General features: G+C 47.3%; 1 protein-coding gene across 2 annotated transcripts in view; it reads left to right on the top strand.

Moving 5' to 3' along the window:
- The window catches only part of Ino80 (INO80 complex ATPase subunit), a 91,117-nt gene extending 79,358 nt beyond the window's left edge, over window positions 1-11,759 (top strand). The window contains exons 30-36 of one of the 2 annotated variants that reach the window (XM_060371758.1): window positions 3,282-3,440; window positions 3,898-4,000; window positions 4,726-4,814; window positions 5,772-5,924; window positions 6,185-6,344; window positions 8,067-8,282; window positions 10,280-11,759. In XM_060371758.1, coding sequence (XP_060227741.1) covers window positions 3,282-3,440; window positions 3,898-4,000; window positions 4,726-4,814; window positions 5,772-5,924; window positions 6,185-6,344; window positions 8,067-8,282; window positions 10,280-10,497 — 1,098 coding nt within the window. In that variant the 3' untranslated portion in view covers window positions 10,498-11,759. Of the gene's footprint in view, window positions 1-3,281; window positions 3,441-3,897; window positions 4,001-4,725; window positions 4,815-5,768; window positions 5,925-6,184; window positions 6,345-8,066; window positions 8,283-10,279 lie in introns of both variants that reach the window. The other variant, XM_021640571.2, reaches the window with a different exon arrangement.
- The last annotated feature ends 1,708 nt before the right edge of the window (window positions 11,760-13,467 follow it).

The following is a 13,467-nucleotide window of genomic DNA, read 5'->3' on the forward strand; positions in this document are numbered from 1 at the left end:
CGCTTGATGCCTGGTGTCAGAAGAGGCTGGAAGAGGCTGTCAAATCTCCTGGAACTAGAGTACAGAAGGTTGCTCTGGGCTCTGGGAACTGACCCAGGTCCCCTGGAAGAGCGTGAATGTCTGCAGCTGAGCCACCGAGACTCCTACAAGGCTCCTTTTTCTTACAGTCTATGTTTCTTGTTTGTTTGTTTGTTTTGTTTTCCAGATAGGGTTTCTTCGTGTAGCCTTGACTGTCCTGGACTCACTTTGTAGACCAGACTGGCCTCGAACTCACAGTGATCCGCCTGCCTCCGCCTCCCAGAGTGCTGGGATTACAGGCATGCGCCACTGCTCCCGGCTAAGTCTATATTTCTTTACTTTGCTCTTCCTGAAAAACTTAAATGGATTTTCTAAAGTAGGCAGGGTGTTGTACACATCGGAGGCAGAGATAATGGATCATTTTAAGTTCAAAGCCGGCTTTGTCTACATAGTGAATTCCAGGCCTATCAGGCTGTATAGGAGGACCCTGGCTCAAAATAGAGAGACTGGGGATGTCACTCAGTGGTAGAGTATTTGCCTAGCTGACAGCATGTAACAGAGTTTGATCCTCCATACAGTGATGGATGCATAGATACATACATGTATTGATTTTCTAAAGCCCTTCGATTCAGTTTAAAGTTTCAGTATGTCTTCTGCTGAAGTTTATTGTATTCCTCTACAAGTGGCAGACAGTGTATATTTCTGCATCAGGTCTGTAGACATCGATTGCTTTGCACTTTGTGTTTTACCTCCCAAGCGTTTAACCTGTGCCACAATTGAACAGTCACACCTCATGTAAAAGCAAGACCAGACAGGTGTGGTGACATACATCTTGAATCCCAGGACTTGGATGACAGAGACAGGAGGATGACAACACTGTACAGCGAACTCAAGGCTGGCCTGGACTACATAGACCTTGTTTGAAAAAAATGAAATGGAAAAGCAAGACAAAAAAGACATCATACAAAAGGGCCAGTGGGGTGCTTAAATAATAGACCCAGTGCTTTGAAAATGCTGATGCCATAGCCAGGCATAGTATTGCACACGTGTAGTCCTAGCAGTCATGAGGCAGAGGATCACTGTAAGCTCAAAGGGTAGCCTGATTTACATAGTGATACCCTGTATCAAAAAAATAAGAAAGGAAACGGGGTCCTGGAGAGATGGCTCGATGGTTAAGAGCATGTACTTCCAGAGGGCCCCGGGTTGATTCCTAGCACCTACATGGCAGTTTATCGCCATCTGTAACTGTGGTCCCAGGAGAGCCAACACTCCTCTCTGACCTGCACCAGCCTCCATAGGCACCAGGCACACATGTAGTACACAGACATACATGTAGACATTTATTTTAAATGTTGATGCTTTTGGTGCATCTTTACCCAAGGTTCAAATTATGCCAGAATAGCAGAATTGCTCCAAATTTAAATAAGTTACAAATAAATTGCCTATGAATAATATTTAATGCTTAGGAAGTAGAGGCTGAAGGAGCAGTATTCAAGGTCATCCTTAGCTACATTGAAAGCTCAAGGCTGGCTTGGGCTATATGAAACCCCATTTCAAACCAAAGAAACAGTATAATGCAACAGGAAAGGCAGCACAGAGAAGGTTCGAGAAGAGATGATTTCCTCCTTAAAGTAGTGCACAGGAGGCCTTATGGATGCTGCTGCCTGGTGGCAGAGCCCTCAGCCATGCTCAGGCCCACCATGTTCTTCAGCATCTCTATCAAGTGATGAGCCTTAAACTGCAGTTCCTTTGAATCAGAGCTAGAAATAGCTTTCGGGGAACCCTTTAAACATTTCATCTTAGGATGCGTAAAACAGAAAGTGATGCTGATGAGAAGTGGGCAGTGCTAAGAGTGTTTCTTTTCAGGGAATCCTAGTACTTTCTGTTTTCCCATCCTCCCGTTTCCAGTCCAATTAGACTGTAATCTTAGTGTCTTAGGGTTTTCTTTGCTATGATGAAACACCATGACCAAAAAGCAAGTTGAGGAGGAAAGGGTTTATTCCACCTACTCCACTTTGCTTTTCATCATTAAAGGAAGTCGGGATAGGAACTCAAGGAGGGCAGGAACCTGGAGGCGTGAGCTGATACAAAAGCCGCAAAGGGTGCTGCTTACTGGCGTGCTTTTACATGGCTTTCTTTGCCTGCTATTTACAGAACACAGGACACCAGCCCAGGGATGGCACCACCCACAGTGGGATGGGCCCTCCCCCATTGATCACTAATTGAGAAAATGCCTTACATCTGGATCTCATGGAGACATTTCCTCACCTGGGACAACTTTCTCTCTGCGGACTCTAGCAGGTGTCAAGTTGACACATAAAACCAGCCAGTTCACTTAGATACGTTCTTTTACTCTTCTGCACTTTAATCTCATCTATAAAGTAGGAGTTTGTTGGGGGGAGGGGGTGTTTTTGTTTTTGTTTTGTTTTTCAGTTCAGAGAATCAAACCAATAGCTTTGTTCATGCTAAGCGCGTGCTGTGTATGCTTTACCGTTAAGCTATACCCAGTGCTAGAATGAAGGTCTTTGTAGTGTACAGGCCATAGAGATGATGGGGGTTAAGTGAGTTACTGCACACAGAATTGTGGTTGCACTTAGAATCTACTGTTCGTGATATTAGCATACTAAGTATTAGGTGTAGATATTAACTATTACTATTTATTTTTGTTTGTGTTTTCGAGACAGTTTCTCTGTGTAGCCTTGGCTGTCCTACACTTGCTTTGTAGACCAGGCTGGCCTGGAACTCACAGAACTCACCTGCCTCTGCCTCCCTGAGTGCGGGGATTACAGGTGTGCACCACCACCTGGTTTATTGTTTGTGTTTTTATTTAAGAGACTTGCTGTTTTGTCCAACCTGGTCTTGATAGTGATCCTTCCACTGGAGCTTTCCATGTGTTTTCTTTTTAATCCTGTGTGTGTGCGTGCATGAGTGCACCCATGAAGCTGTCTGATCCCCTAGAACTGGAGTCACAGGGGGTTATCAGCCTCCTGTCATGGGTACTGAGACTAAACCCAGGTTCTGATCCTCTTAACCACTGAGCCATCTCTCCAGTCCTTCGTTTCCTCTTTCTAATGAAAACTGTGGGTAGATGAGGGTGTGCCTATTTTTCTCAGCTTGGGCCTCTGAGGACTTTCTCATTACATAGAAAGCTCTCACATGGCTAACAGCAGTTTTTGCAGATGAGTGGCTATACTGCTCTCAGAACTTCTGTCCTGTACTCCGAGTACATCCGTCTATGTGGTGTTCTCTTCTCGCCTGTGCAGGTGATTTTCTATGACAGTGACTGGAACCCCACTGTGGACCAGCAAGCCATGGACAGGGCCCACCGCTTGGGGCAGACAAAGCAGGTCACTGTGTACCGGCTTATCTGTAAAGGTACAATTGAGGAGCGCATTCTGCAAAGAGCCAAGGAAAAGAGTGAGGTAAGCACAGGGGACGGAAGGGATGATCGTGCCTGAGGGGATAGAAATCAGTCACAGTAAATAAACTGAAACTACTTAAGACTCTGGTCTTGACTAGTCCTGAAAATACTAGTGTTCTTGGTAAGCATCAGAGCCTCACATGAGCAGTCTCACAAGCTGCTCGTGTGCACACTGACAGCAGGGAGGGAGGGGCCTGTGTTAGGCATGGTTCGTTTTAGAGGAGGAAGGGTGACATTTCAGAGTCCTCCTCAGTTGAGCCATTTTGAGTCATTTTTAACTGTTAATAGTCCCAAACAAAAAATTCTCAAATTGTTTCTTTTGGGGGACAAATAATGTGGAGGAGCCAGCCAAGTAAACAAGAAATAGTAAGCCAAAGCCTCCCTTTGGAGCTGGCTGGGGGATGGTACTGGTGTGTGGGAATGGACCCGGAGATGACATTTTAATCCGCTCTGTGTAGATTCAGCGCATGGTGATTTCTGGTGGGAACTTCAAACCAGATACCTTGAAACCCAAAGAAGTGGTTAGCCTTCTTCTAGACGATGAAGAGCTGGAGAAGAAGCGTATGTACTCGGGCAGCTGACCTCTGAGATGAGGAGCTGTGCGTGCGTGCATGTGTGTGTGTGTGTGTGTGCGTGTGTGTGTGTGTGTGTGCGTGCGTGCGTGCGTGCGTCTGTGTACATGCCGTGCACTGTGGTAGAAGACTGCTGCAGGAGGCTGTGATCACCTTCCACTGTAGGAGTTGCAGGCTTGGCAGCAGGTGCCTTCACCTATTGAGCCGTCTCATCGGCTCAGAGAAGTATTTCTACAGAATTTCAATAAAGACCATTGACCTAAAGTTTCTAGATTCAAGAATACTGAGTTTCAGATCTACCCCAGTTTCTGTGACAGCTCCACATCCAAAAATAAGCTCTTTTCTAGTACAGAACACAACAAAAGCCACAATAATTAAGTGGAATCATAGCTTGTATAAAAGCTTTCGAAAAAACAGTAACTATTGTTTCTTATGTAGGAAAACACCAATTTTTTGTTTTGTTGCTGTTGTTTTTCAGAACAGAGTTTCTTTGTGTAGCCTTTCTTGGCTGTCTGTAGACCAGGTCAAGCTGGCTTTGAACTTACAGAGATCTGCTTCCCTTTGCCTCTTGAGAGCTGGGATTTAAGGCATACACCAAGACCAGTATTTTCTGAAAAATGACGCCTTAGGAACCACCAGAAGATATGGCCCTAAATTTCAAAGGATAAAAGTTTCAATTCCTACACTTCCGGTATTTTTATATTTTCTTGATAGTGAGACTCCGGCAGGAAGAGAAACGGCAGCAGGAGGAAACCAACCGAGTGAAAGAACGCAAACGCAAGCGGGAGAAATATGCAGAGAAGGTATCTCTAGACTGGGGTTGATGGGAACTGGCAGGGCCTGGAATAAGTTACAGAAGCACAAAATAGGCTTTGAATGATGTACATGTGTGTTTGTACAAACACATGTATGCATATTTGTACATACATAATAAAATACAGCTAACATGTGGAGATCAGATGACAAGTCATCAAAATTGGTTTCCTCCCTTCATTATGCGGGTTCTAGGGATTGAACTCAAGCCCTGTCTCAAAAATCCAGAAAAGGGCCAGTGGGATGGCTCAGAGGATAAAGGCATTGATGCCAAGCCTCATGGCCTGCATTTGGTCCCAGGAAACTCGTGTGGTGGAGTATATGAACCAGTCCTCACAAGTTGCATGAAAGCAGTAAATGCATATGCACCCATAAAATAGGTAGGTGGGTGGGTGGATAGATAGATAGATGTGGATGGATGGATGAAGAGAGAAAGAGAAAAGCAAGCCCAGTACATGCACACTCAATAAGCCAGCGTAGAGAGGGGTCATGGAGAGACAGGTGTACCTTTGTGAGGTTTTACTTCCTTTATACGGTGATTCAGGACTTGTGATGTGGCTCGCTGATGGAATACTTGCCTCAAATGTGAGAGGCCCTTGGTTTAATCCTCCGTACATATATAACCTGTACATACAAAAAAGTAGTTGAACCAGCGTAGTGATGCTATCAAGAGGGTGGAGGCGGGAATATGGAGAAAATTTGAGGCCAGCCTAAGCTGTAGAGCAGGACCCTGTCTCAAGCCACTTGTGGTGGGATGTACTCGTAGCCCCAGCACTTGGGAGGCTGACACAGGCTGATGAGGCCAGACCAGAAAACATAACAAGTACCAGGCTAACCAGAGCCATATTGCAAGACTGGCAAAAATCCTTTTATTTCCTAAGCTCACTTTTCTCTGTGGGGCAAATGCTCATTTTTTATGTATTTTCTGACCTTTGTATTCCCAGAAGAAAAGGGAAGATGAATTAGATGGCAAAAGGAGAAAAGAAGGTGTGAACCTTGTGATCCCATTTGTTCCTTCTGCTGATAACTCCAACCTCTCTGCTGATGGAGACGATTCCTTCATAAGTGTAGATTCGGCCATGCCCAGCCCTTTCAGTGAGGTGAGGCCCCTGTGGGTTTCTTCATCACAGCATGGGACTGCTTGCTGACCTTGGGGCGGGGACATAATGCTCGGCAGAGTTCATTGCCTTGTGGGAATGGGTTGCATAAGGACTGGCTGACTCTGCAAACCCAAGGTGGGATCAACACTGAAAGCAGTCCGGAGAGAGAAACAGACGCATGTCCCCTAAAGTCTGTTCTCTCGAGCATGAGGGTTTTATAAGCAGTGAGGTTATTAGTAATCTCAACCGTCTGCTTCCAGATCTCAATCAGCAGTGAGCTGCACACTGGCTCCATTCCCCCTGACGAGAGCAGCAGTGACATGTTGGTCATCGTGGATGACCCAGCCTCCTCAGCTCCTCAGTCTAGAGCCACCAATTCTCCCGCTTCTGTAACAGGCTCAGTCTCAGACACTGTGAATGGTAAGTGATGCTTCTGTCCTGACAGCCTCAGCCTGCTACTTCATGGGAAACATTCCTTTGGTCGTGAGTGAGTCCATAAGGGACTTTATTATTACTACTTTTTTGTTCTGTTTTGGTTTTGGAGACAGGGTCTCTCACTTAGTGCCGGCACTCATTATGTAGACCAGGTTGGCCTTGATAAGAGACCCATCTGCCCCTGGCTTCCAAGTCCTGGAATTAAAGGCCTGCACCACCACATCCGGCACATTTCTTATTTAATGTGTGTGCTCGCACATGTGGAGGTCAAAAGACAGGTTATAAGAATTGGTTCTTTCCTTCCACTGGGGACTCAGGGATTTAGTCAGGCTATCACAATCTTTACCTGCCTAGCCACCTCACAAACCCAGATACAGGAATTTTCTTCTTTCTTCCAAGAGTAGAATGGAGCAAAAGATTTCAATTTTTCCAATAGTCTTTCTAAGCATAAGGAGTAGATAATGTGTAGGAAAAGTTAAATAAGAACTTATAAAGTTTTTCACTTGTTTTCTAGTTGTTCTGTCTTTAGTAGTTCACCTTTATTTTTGCTGGGTTTTTTTGTTTTGTTTTGTTCTGTTTTTACTCTGCACATATTGAGTGTGTGATTGTGTGTACTAAGGTGTGTGATTGTGTGTAGGCGTGCACATGGGCATGTGGAGGCCAAAGGTTGGTAATGGCTGTCTTTCTTGATTATGTATGCATGCCCTTTTGGGGGCATGTGGTGTGTGTCTGTGCGTGTGGAGGCCAGAGCTTGACATCAGGTGTCTTCCTCTATCACTCTCCAGTTTGTTTTGGTTTAAGATAGTCTCTTGCTGAGCCTGGAACTCACTGTTTCAGCTAGACCGGCTGGCCAGCAAGCTCCAGTGATCCCCTGCCAGTGTCCACCCTCCCCATCCCTGGTACGCGTGCTGCCACACTTCCACAGGCGCTGGGATCCAGACTCGGCTCTCCATGTTGGCATGGCGAGCACTTTTACCAAGGGGGCCATCTCTGCAGCCCCTGTTTTTGCTAGTTGTTAATTAAAGTTAGTTTTGGGGACAGCTCTTTTTTGTTGTTCTATGAGGCCCAATGTTACTACTATTTCCTGAGGAACCTTAATTTTAAAGCCTGGAAATAGGTTTAAGCGTAGTGCTGTGAAGGGGGTAAGTAGAAAGATCTTGAAGTCAAGGCCAACCTTGCCTCCATAATGAAACCCTGTCTCAAATTTTAAATTTAAAAAAAAAAAAAAAAACACAACTTAGACACAAAGTTGGACGTGTGGTTTGGTGGAGTGCTTGTCTAGCATGCCCGAGGCCTGGATTCAACACCCAGAATCTTTTAGTTTCAGAACTGAGAGGTTGGTTTTCTAAGGCAGAAACACTCCAAGTCATTGGAGTTCATTTAGTGAGAGGCTAGAATAAAAAATAATAACCATGGTAGGACCACTCCTTGGAAGGAAAGACAGTTTGAAGAGCATAGCTGTGCTAAAGACAGCCCCAGATGTCCTCAGACCCTCAGGGAGCCAGGTACCCTATCCTGTGCCTGTGATTCCAGAACTCAGGAGACTGGGATTGGAGGATTACTTGAGATCAGGAGTTTAAGGAGCAGCATTGAACAACCTTGTCTGAAACAAAAGAGAACAGCTTGAGAGCCAGCATTCCCTGTCAGGGAGATACTTGCTAACATATTAAGAGATTTTTTCCCCCTCTTGGTTATTTGTTCCCACAGGAATTTCCATTCAGGAAGTGCCAGCTGCAGGACGTGGTCATTCAGCTCGAAGTCGGGGCCGCCCCAAGGGCTCAGGAAGCACAGCCAAAGGAGCAGGGAAAGGCCGAAGCCGCAAGCCCACTGCAGGCAGTGCTGCCGCGATGGCCGGGGCCAAGGCGGGGGCTGCGGCAGCTTCTGCAGCTGCCTATGCCGCATACGGGTACAACGTGTCTAAAGGTGCGGGGCAGGGGCTGCTGCAGGTTGTCCCAGAGCCTGTCTAACATCCTGTAAGCCAGAGCGTGCGGGGATTCTCCAAGATAAAACCAGAGACAGCTAAGGACGCAGCAGTTCTGACTCACTTGCCCTCTTGCTGCCTTTGAAGTAGAGGGAGCCACGGCCAGAGTGAACCGAATTGGGGGCTGCACTTGAAACACTGTTTTCCTGCCCCCTCCCTTTCTTTTTAAATTCTAGGTGGTTGTTACTGTTTTGTTTTTGTTCTTGTTTCCTGAGGCATTTTTTTAGTAATCCAACTGAGGCTAGTTAACATTGATCCTTAGGCAGTTGTACATGGAGTAGAGCAGTAGAGCTGGTGCATCCTGCCCTTGAACATGACAAGCTGGAAGAGAAGCATTTCATGGAGTGGCTCTTGAGTGGTACAAGGCAGTATACAGATAAGTAAAAAGAGGCAAGGTTTCTTGTGGCTACTGGTCAAAGTGGGGAGGGCCGTGGCCTGCTGTAAGGATTGTGGCGTGTCATTCAGAACGGAGGACATTGTGATTGTGAGTGAAAAGGGGCTCAGACGAACAAGAACCACAACGGCATGTTGAGGTTCACTGCGCAGATCAACCTTGTTATGCTGAGGAGTGGCGAGGAGAGTCAGTGTAGAGTTGAGTGTATCTGAGGCTGGCCTTGGTCTTACAGTGGTGACCTTGAACTTCTGGTGGCTCCTAGGATTGTCACCGCGGGGAAAGGCATACTCGTATGGAAAGTGCTTGGCCTAGTGTGAGAGCGCAGTAAAAGTTGGTTCACCTCTCTTTTCTCCCGTTGACAGTCTCAGCTTTCATTTATTGGTTCATTAAGGAAATAGGTGCAGTAGCTTGACCTGATATTTCTTAACTCTTTGCTAGCTTATTTGTTCCTTGAAAAACAGTAGTCACTACAGTTACCAAAGCTGCTCTGACAGGGCTCATCTGTGGATGGGCCAATGTGATAACACGTCAGAGGAACAAGCAGGAGGGATAGAGGAAGCAAGGAGGTCGACTCGCCTAAGAAAAAGCAACAGAAACTGATAGGGAGGAATGAAAACTGGAAAGGACTGCTTCACAAGTGACCTGTAATCCCACTGTACGTGAGCAGGGGTGTTTGCCCACCAAGTAACACAGAAGAAACCAGCCATGATAGTTAGTACATATCTGTAGTTCCAGACCTTGGGAAGTACAGGCAGGAGAATCCTCTGCTACATAGTAAGTTTGGCGAGACCAGCCTGGGCTCCTGAAAAAAAGAAAAGCAACTGACAGACAAACATCCTGGACAGTGCTTTATGAGAAGTAGGTGCACTGTCTCATACCAGGGAAAGGAACGTTCACTGTTGTCCAGGGTGCTGTCACCAGAGACGAGAGGTTTACCCAAGTCATCGATGTGATGGTGCTTGGAAAACAAAGCTATTCTTGGCCAGTGCTGTGGGATTGACAGGGTACCGACACAAGGTTGACTGGGCCACCTTGTAGCCGTTGGCCAGACTTCTTGAAGAGTAGAGGCCTTTACAATTAAGAAAGAAGCCGCAGCTGGGCAGTGGCGGCTCGCCCTTTAATCCCAGCACTCTGGAGGCAGAGGCAGGCTGATCCTTGTGAGTTCAGGGCCACCTGTTCTACAGAGTGAGTTCCAGGACAGACAGACAGACTGTAGAAACACTACTTCAAAACCCAAGCAGACAAAAAGCAGCTAAACTCAGGTTCTTTCCAGAAGACAAGAAAGCATGAGAGCCTAGTTGGTAAGGCTCTCCTCCTGTAACCCAGGACTCCTACACTGGGCATGTGTCCTCTCCAGACTCTGAAAGGGTGTCTTCCACTCTGGTAATGCAGGTGGAGCTGAGCGTATGTCAGTCTCTTAAGAATACAGCAATTAAGAGTAAAAACAAACAAATACACCTCAGCGATGTCTCTCTGCTGCAGACTCCCAGGGTGGCTGACAGACCTCAGGCGCTGAGGGCCATTGTGTTCTCTTCATCCCTGCAGGAATCTCCGCAAGCAGTCCTCTGCAGACATCCATTGTCCGACCTGCTGGCCTTGCAGACTATGGACCTTCAAGCGCCTCTTCTCCCTTAAGTTCCCCTCTGAACAAAGGAAATAATATTCCTGGGACTCCTAAGAGCCTCCATATGACCAGCAGCCTAGCCTCAGACTCCTTGATCCGGAAACAGGGCAAAGGCGCCAACCCCTCTGGAGGACGGTAACCATCTCTGCCCTCTAGCTTCCTTCAACCAAGCCAGGGGCTACAGTCCTGGGACGTAGGTGGTCTTGGGATGGCTTGCCCGATGTGGTATCTTGCATCCTATTTGGAGAGTGGAAAGGACCAGTTGCAGCCGGAGAGGACAGGCAGGTGGTTGGTGTGAGCACTTTCATCACCTGTTTCCAAAGGAGTGTCGGCCCCACAGCATCCTAGATGTACTCTGCAGCCGAGTCTTAACCTCTCTGGGGGGAAGGGCCTAGCATACTGTCTCCATCCCCATGCCACTCTTCAGCTCTGACCATGTCCCTCATGAAGGCTCCATGGGTGCTGTGAAGAGCCTTCCATAATGGAGACTTCTCTAAAGGATAGGATTTCCTACAGGGCTAGGAAGGGAGGAAATGGTTCTCTGGTATCCACAGTCTGGAGTGCTCCCGGGTCTAAACCCTGTTTGCCTCAGTGTCCTCACTGAAGAGCACGGTGATTGCCAGAGACGGTGGCTGTAAGAACAACAGGCTGGAGGAGTCAGACTCTCCGGCAGTTTCCAGCATTTCCTCCACTGTCCAGCACGGTTCACACCAGGGAAGCTGTAGGTCCCACCAGCAACAGTAGCAGCAGCTCCCACTCAAGGGACTTCCCAGAAGCCAGGAAAGAGACCAGGAGCCACCTCAGCAGGACACCTCACCACTCTCTGGCAGATGCCTCTTTGCCCATCCTGAATGCACAGTGTCCCTGGCTTTGCCCTTCGGCCCCCTGCTTGGCTGTATGCACTGTCTGTATTGCACTGAGAAAGAAGGGACAACAGGAGTGAGGTGGGGAGGGAGCAAGCTCAGCACCACCCTCCCAGCCCCACTCCTGAGCTTGCTGCCCTCTGAGAGGGGAAAAGGGGCGGCTGGGAGGGCTTTCCACCTGATGTCCCTGGTGGAACAGGTGCTTCTGGGAGGGCCAGCCTCTAATTTGCACACCTGAAAATCGCGGAATTGAGTTTAGATAGATTGATTTTTTAAACGCTTTTTTTTTTTTTTTTTTTTTTTTGGAGTAGGTGTACGGGAATCATTTAACTTAAATCATAAAGATTCCCTTACCCAAACCCTGACTCCTGTGTACAGATGCTCTTTAGAGGGAATCAGAAAAATGCCAAGCCTTTTCCTCTTTGAATGTGCTGTCTATTTTTATAACTGAACTTGTACATATGTAAAGAGACACATCTTTCTTTTACTAACGGGATAAAAATCTTAAATAAAATGGAGTGAGATACTTTTATGTAAATCAGTGTGTCTGTGGTCCTTGCCGCTGCCTTTCTAGTGATAAAAGGTCGTGTTCTTGGAGGTTTGACAGGGTCGGAAGAATGCAGAGCCCTAACCTTGCTCCTGTGGCCCAGAAGGACAGAGAAGTGGGGCAAGGAGCACCCTGTGCGTGTCTGCTCGGGAGCAGGGTTAGATGGGTAACGTGAGCACGAGCCGTGCCCCAACGGTTAGTGCTGTAAGAATCATGAAAGAAAACGGTCAAAGCAGCTGCCGAGGATTCCGGGCCTTCGCGTTTTTGACAGCTGCCTGGTCAGTTGAGCAAAGGGCACGAGCTGCCGGCCTAGACTGGCAGTTACTGCAGTGACTGGGCTTACAACACTGATGTGTTGCATCGCCTTTGGTCAGGGTCAGGGCTGTTCCCAACGACTTGAGCTTGGCCTCCCTCCTTGGTTCACCCTTCACACTTCTGCTGGCCAGCTGCTGTCGCAGTCCTAAGGACAGACCTTTGTTTTCTTTTGTTTTGTTTTTGAGATGGGGTTTCACTGTGTAGCCTTGGCTGGCCTGGAATTCGATCTGTAGATCAGGCTGGCCTGGAACTCACAGAGATCCACCTGCCTCTGCCTCCAAAGTGCTGGGATTAAAGGTGTGTGCCATCACTACCCAGCTCATACATTCATTTTCACATAGTACCGTTGGTAACCTGGGTCCTGGTTTTCTTGCTGGTAAACATGTCCAGGGCCTTATACAGAGCACACTGTCATGACTTTCCCAATTAACTATACCCAGCTCTGTCCCTGCTGTGGCTTTTGTGGCCTAGTGAGTCAGCTGACCCAGGCTAAGGCCTCTCCAGTTTTCATCTCAGTAAAACCACCACTGCATTCCTTCTGCCAAGATCCACACTGGCCGCCTCTCTGGGGACCTGACGGCTGAAATCTGTGAAATCAGCTACATGTAGGTGTGAGTTTTGGATCAGTCTGGGAACTGCAAAGTACAGTATTCTGTTCCCTAGTGCAGTCCCTGAAGTCAGACCTATCTCAGCTTTAATTCTCACACACCTGTCTCTCCTTTTCCATGTTCGAGCACTGGGATCTTCAAATAAAAAGCTTTGAACACAAGTGTCTCCTACCCCATCTGCCCACTTTCAAAACATGTCTCTTTTCCATGTAAAAGAACATCCTAGCTCTCTAGGGACAGCTTTTTTCCCTAAAAAAAAAAAAGGCTGGACAGTGGTGATTGTACATGCCTTTAATCCCAGCACTCTGGAGGCAGAGGCAGGTAGGTCTGAGTTCGAGGCCAGCCTGGTCTACAGAGTTCCACGAGGCCAGGTTTGTTAGAGAAACCCTGTCTTGAACAACCAAAATAAAGGGGTCCTGGAGAGATGATGGCTCAGTAGTTGAGAGTATTATTGTCTGCTCTTCCAAAGGACCCGGGTTCAATTCCCAGCACCCACATGGCAGCTCACAACTGTTCCATGGATTCTGACACCTTCATACCAATGCACAGAGAGTAAAATTAAATAAATTATAAAGAAAAGAAAAACCAAAATAAATACACAAGACATGGCTGGAGAGAATTCCAGGTAAGCTAAAAGGTGCATTCCTCAGCAAGACTAGGAGCCCAATCCGAGGTGAAGGCATGAGCTGGATCTGTAAGACCGTCCTGTTGGTTGCTGTCACCTCACTAAAGGAGCCAGCCCATGGGATTAAAGGTCACGGGTCTGAATATTGAGC

The sequence above is a fragment of the Meriones unguiculatus genome, chromosome 18 (assembly GCF_030254825.1).
Source record: "Meriones unguiculatus strain TT.TT164.6M chromosome 18, Bangor_MerUng_6.1, whole genome shotgun sequence".
Taxonomy (NCBI): Eukaryota; Metazoa; Chordata; class Mammalia; order Rodentia; family Muridae; genus Meriones; species Meriones unguiculatus.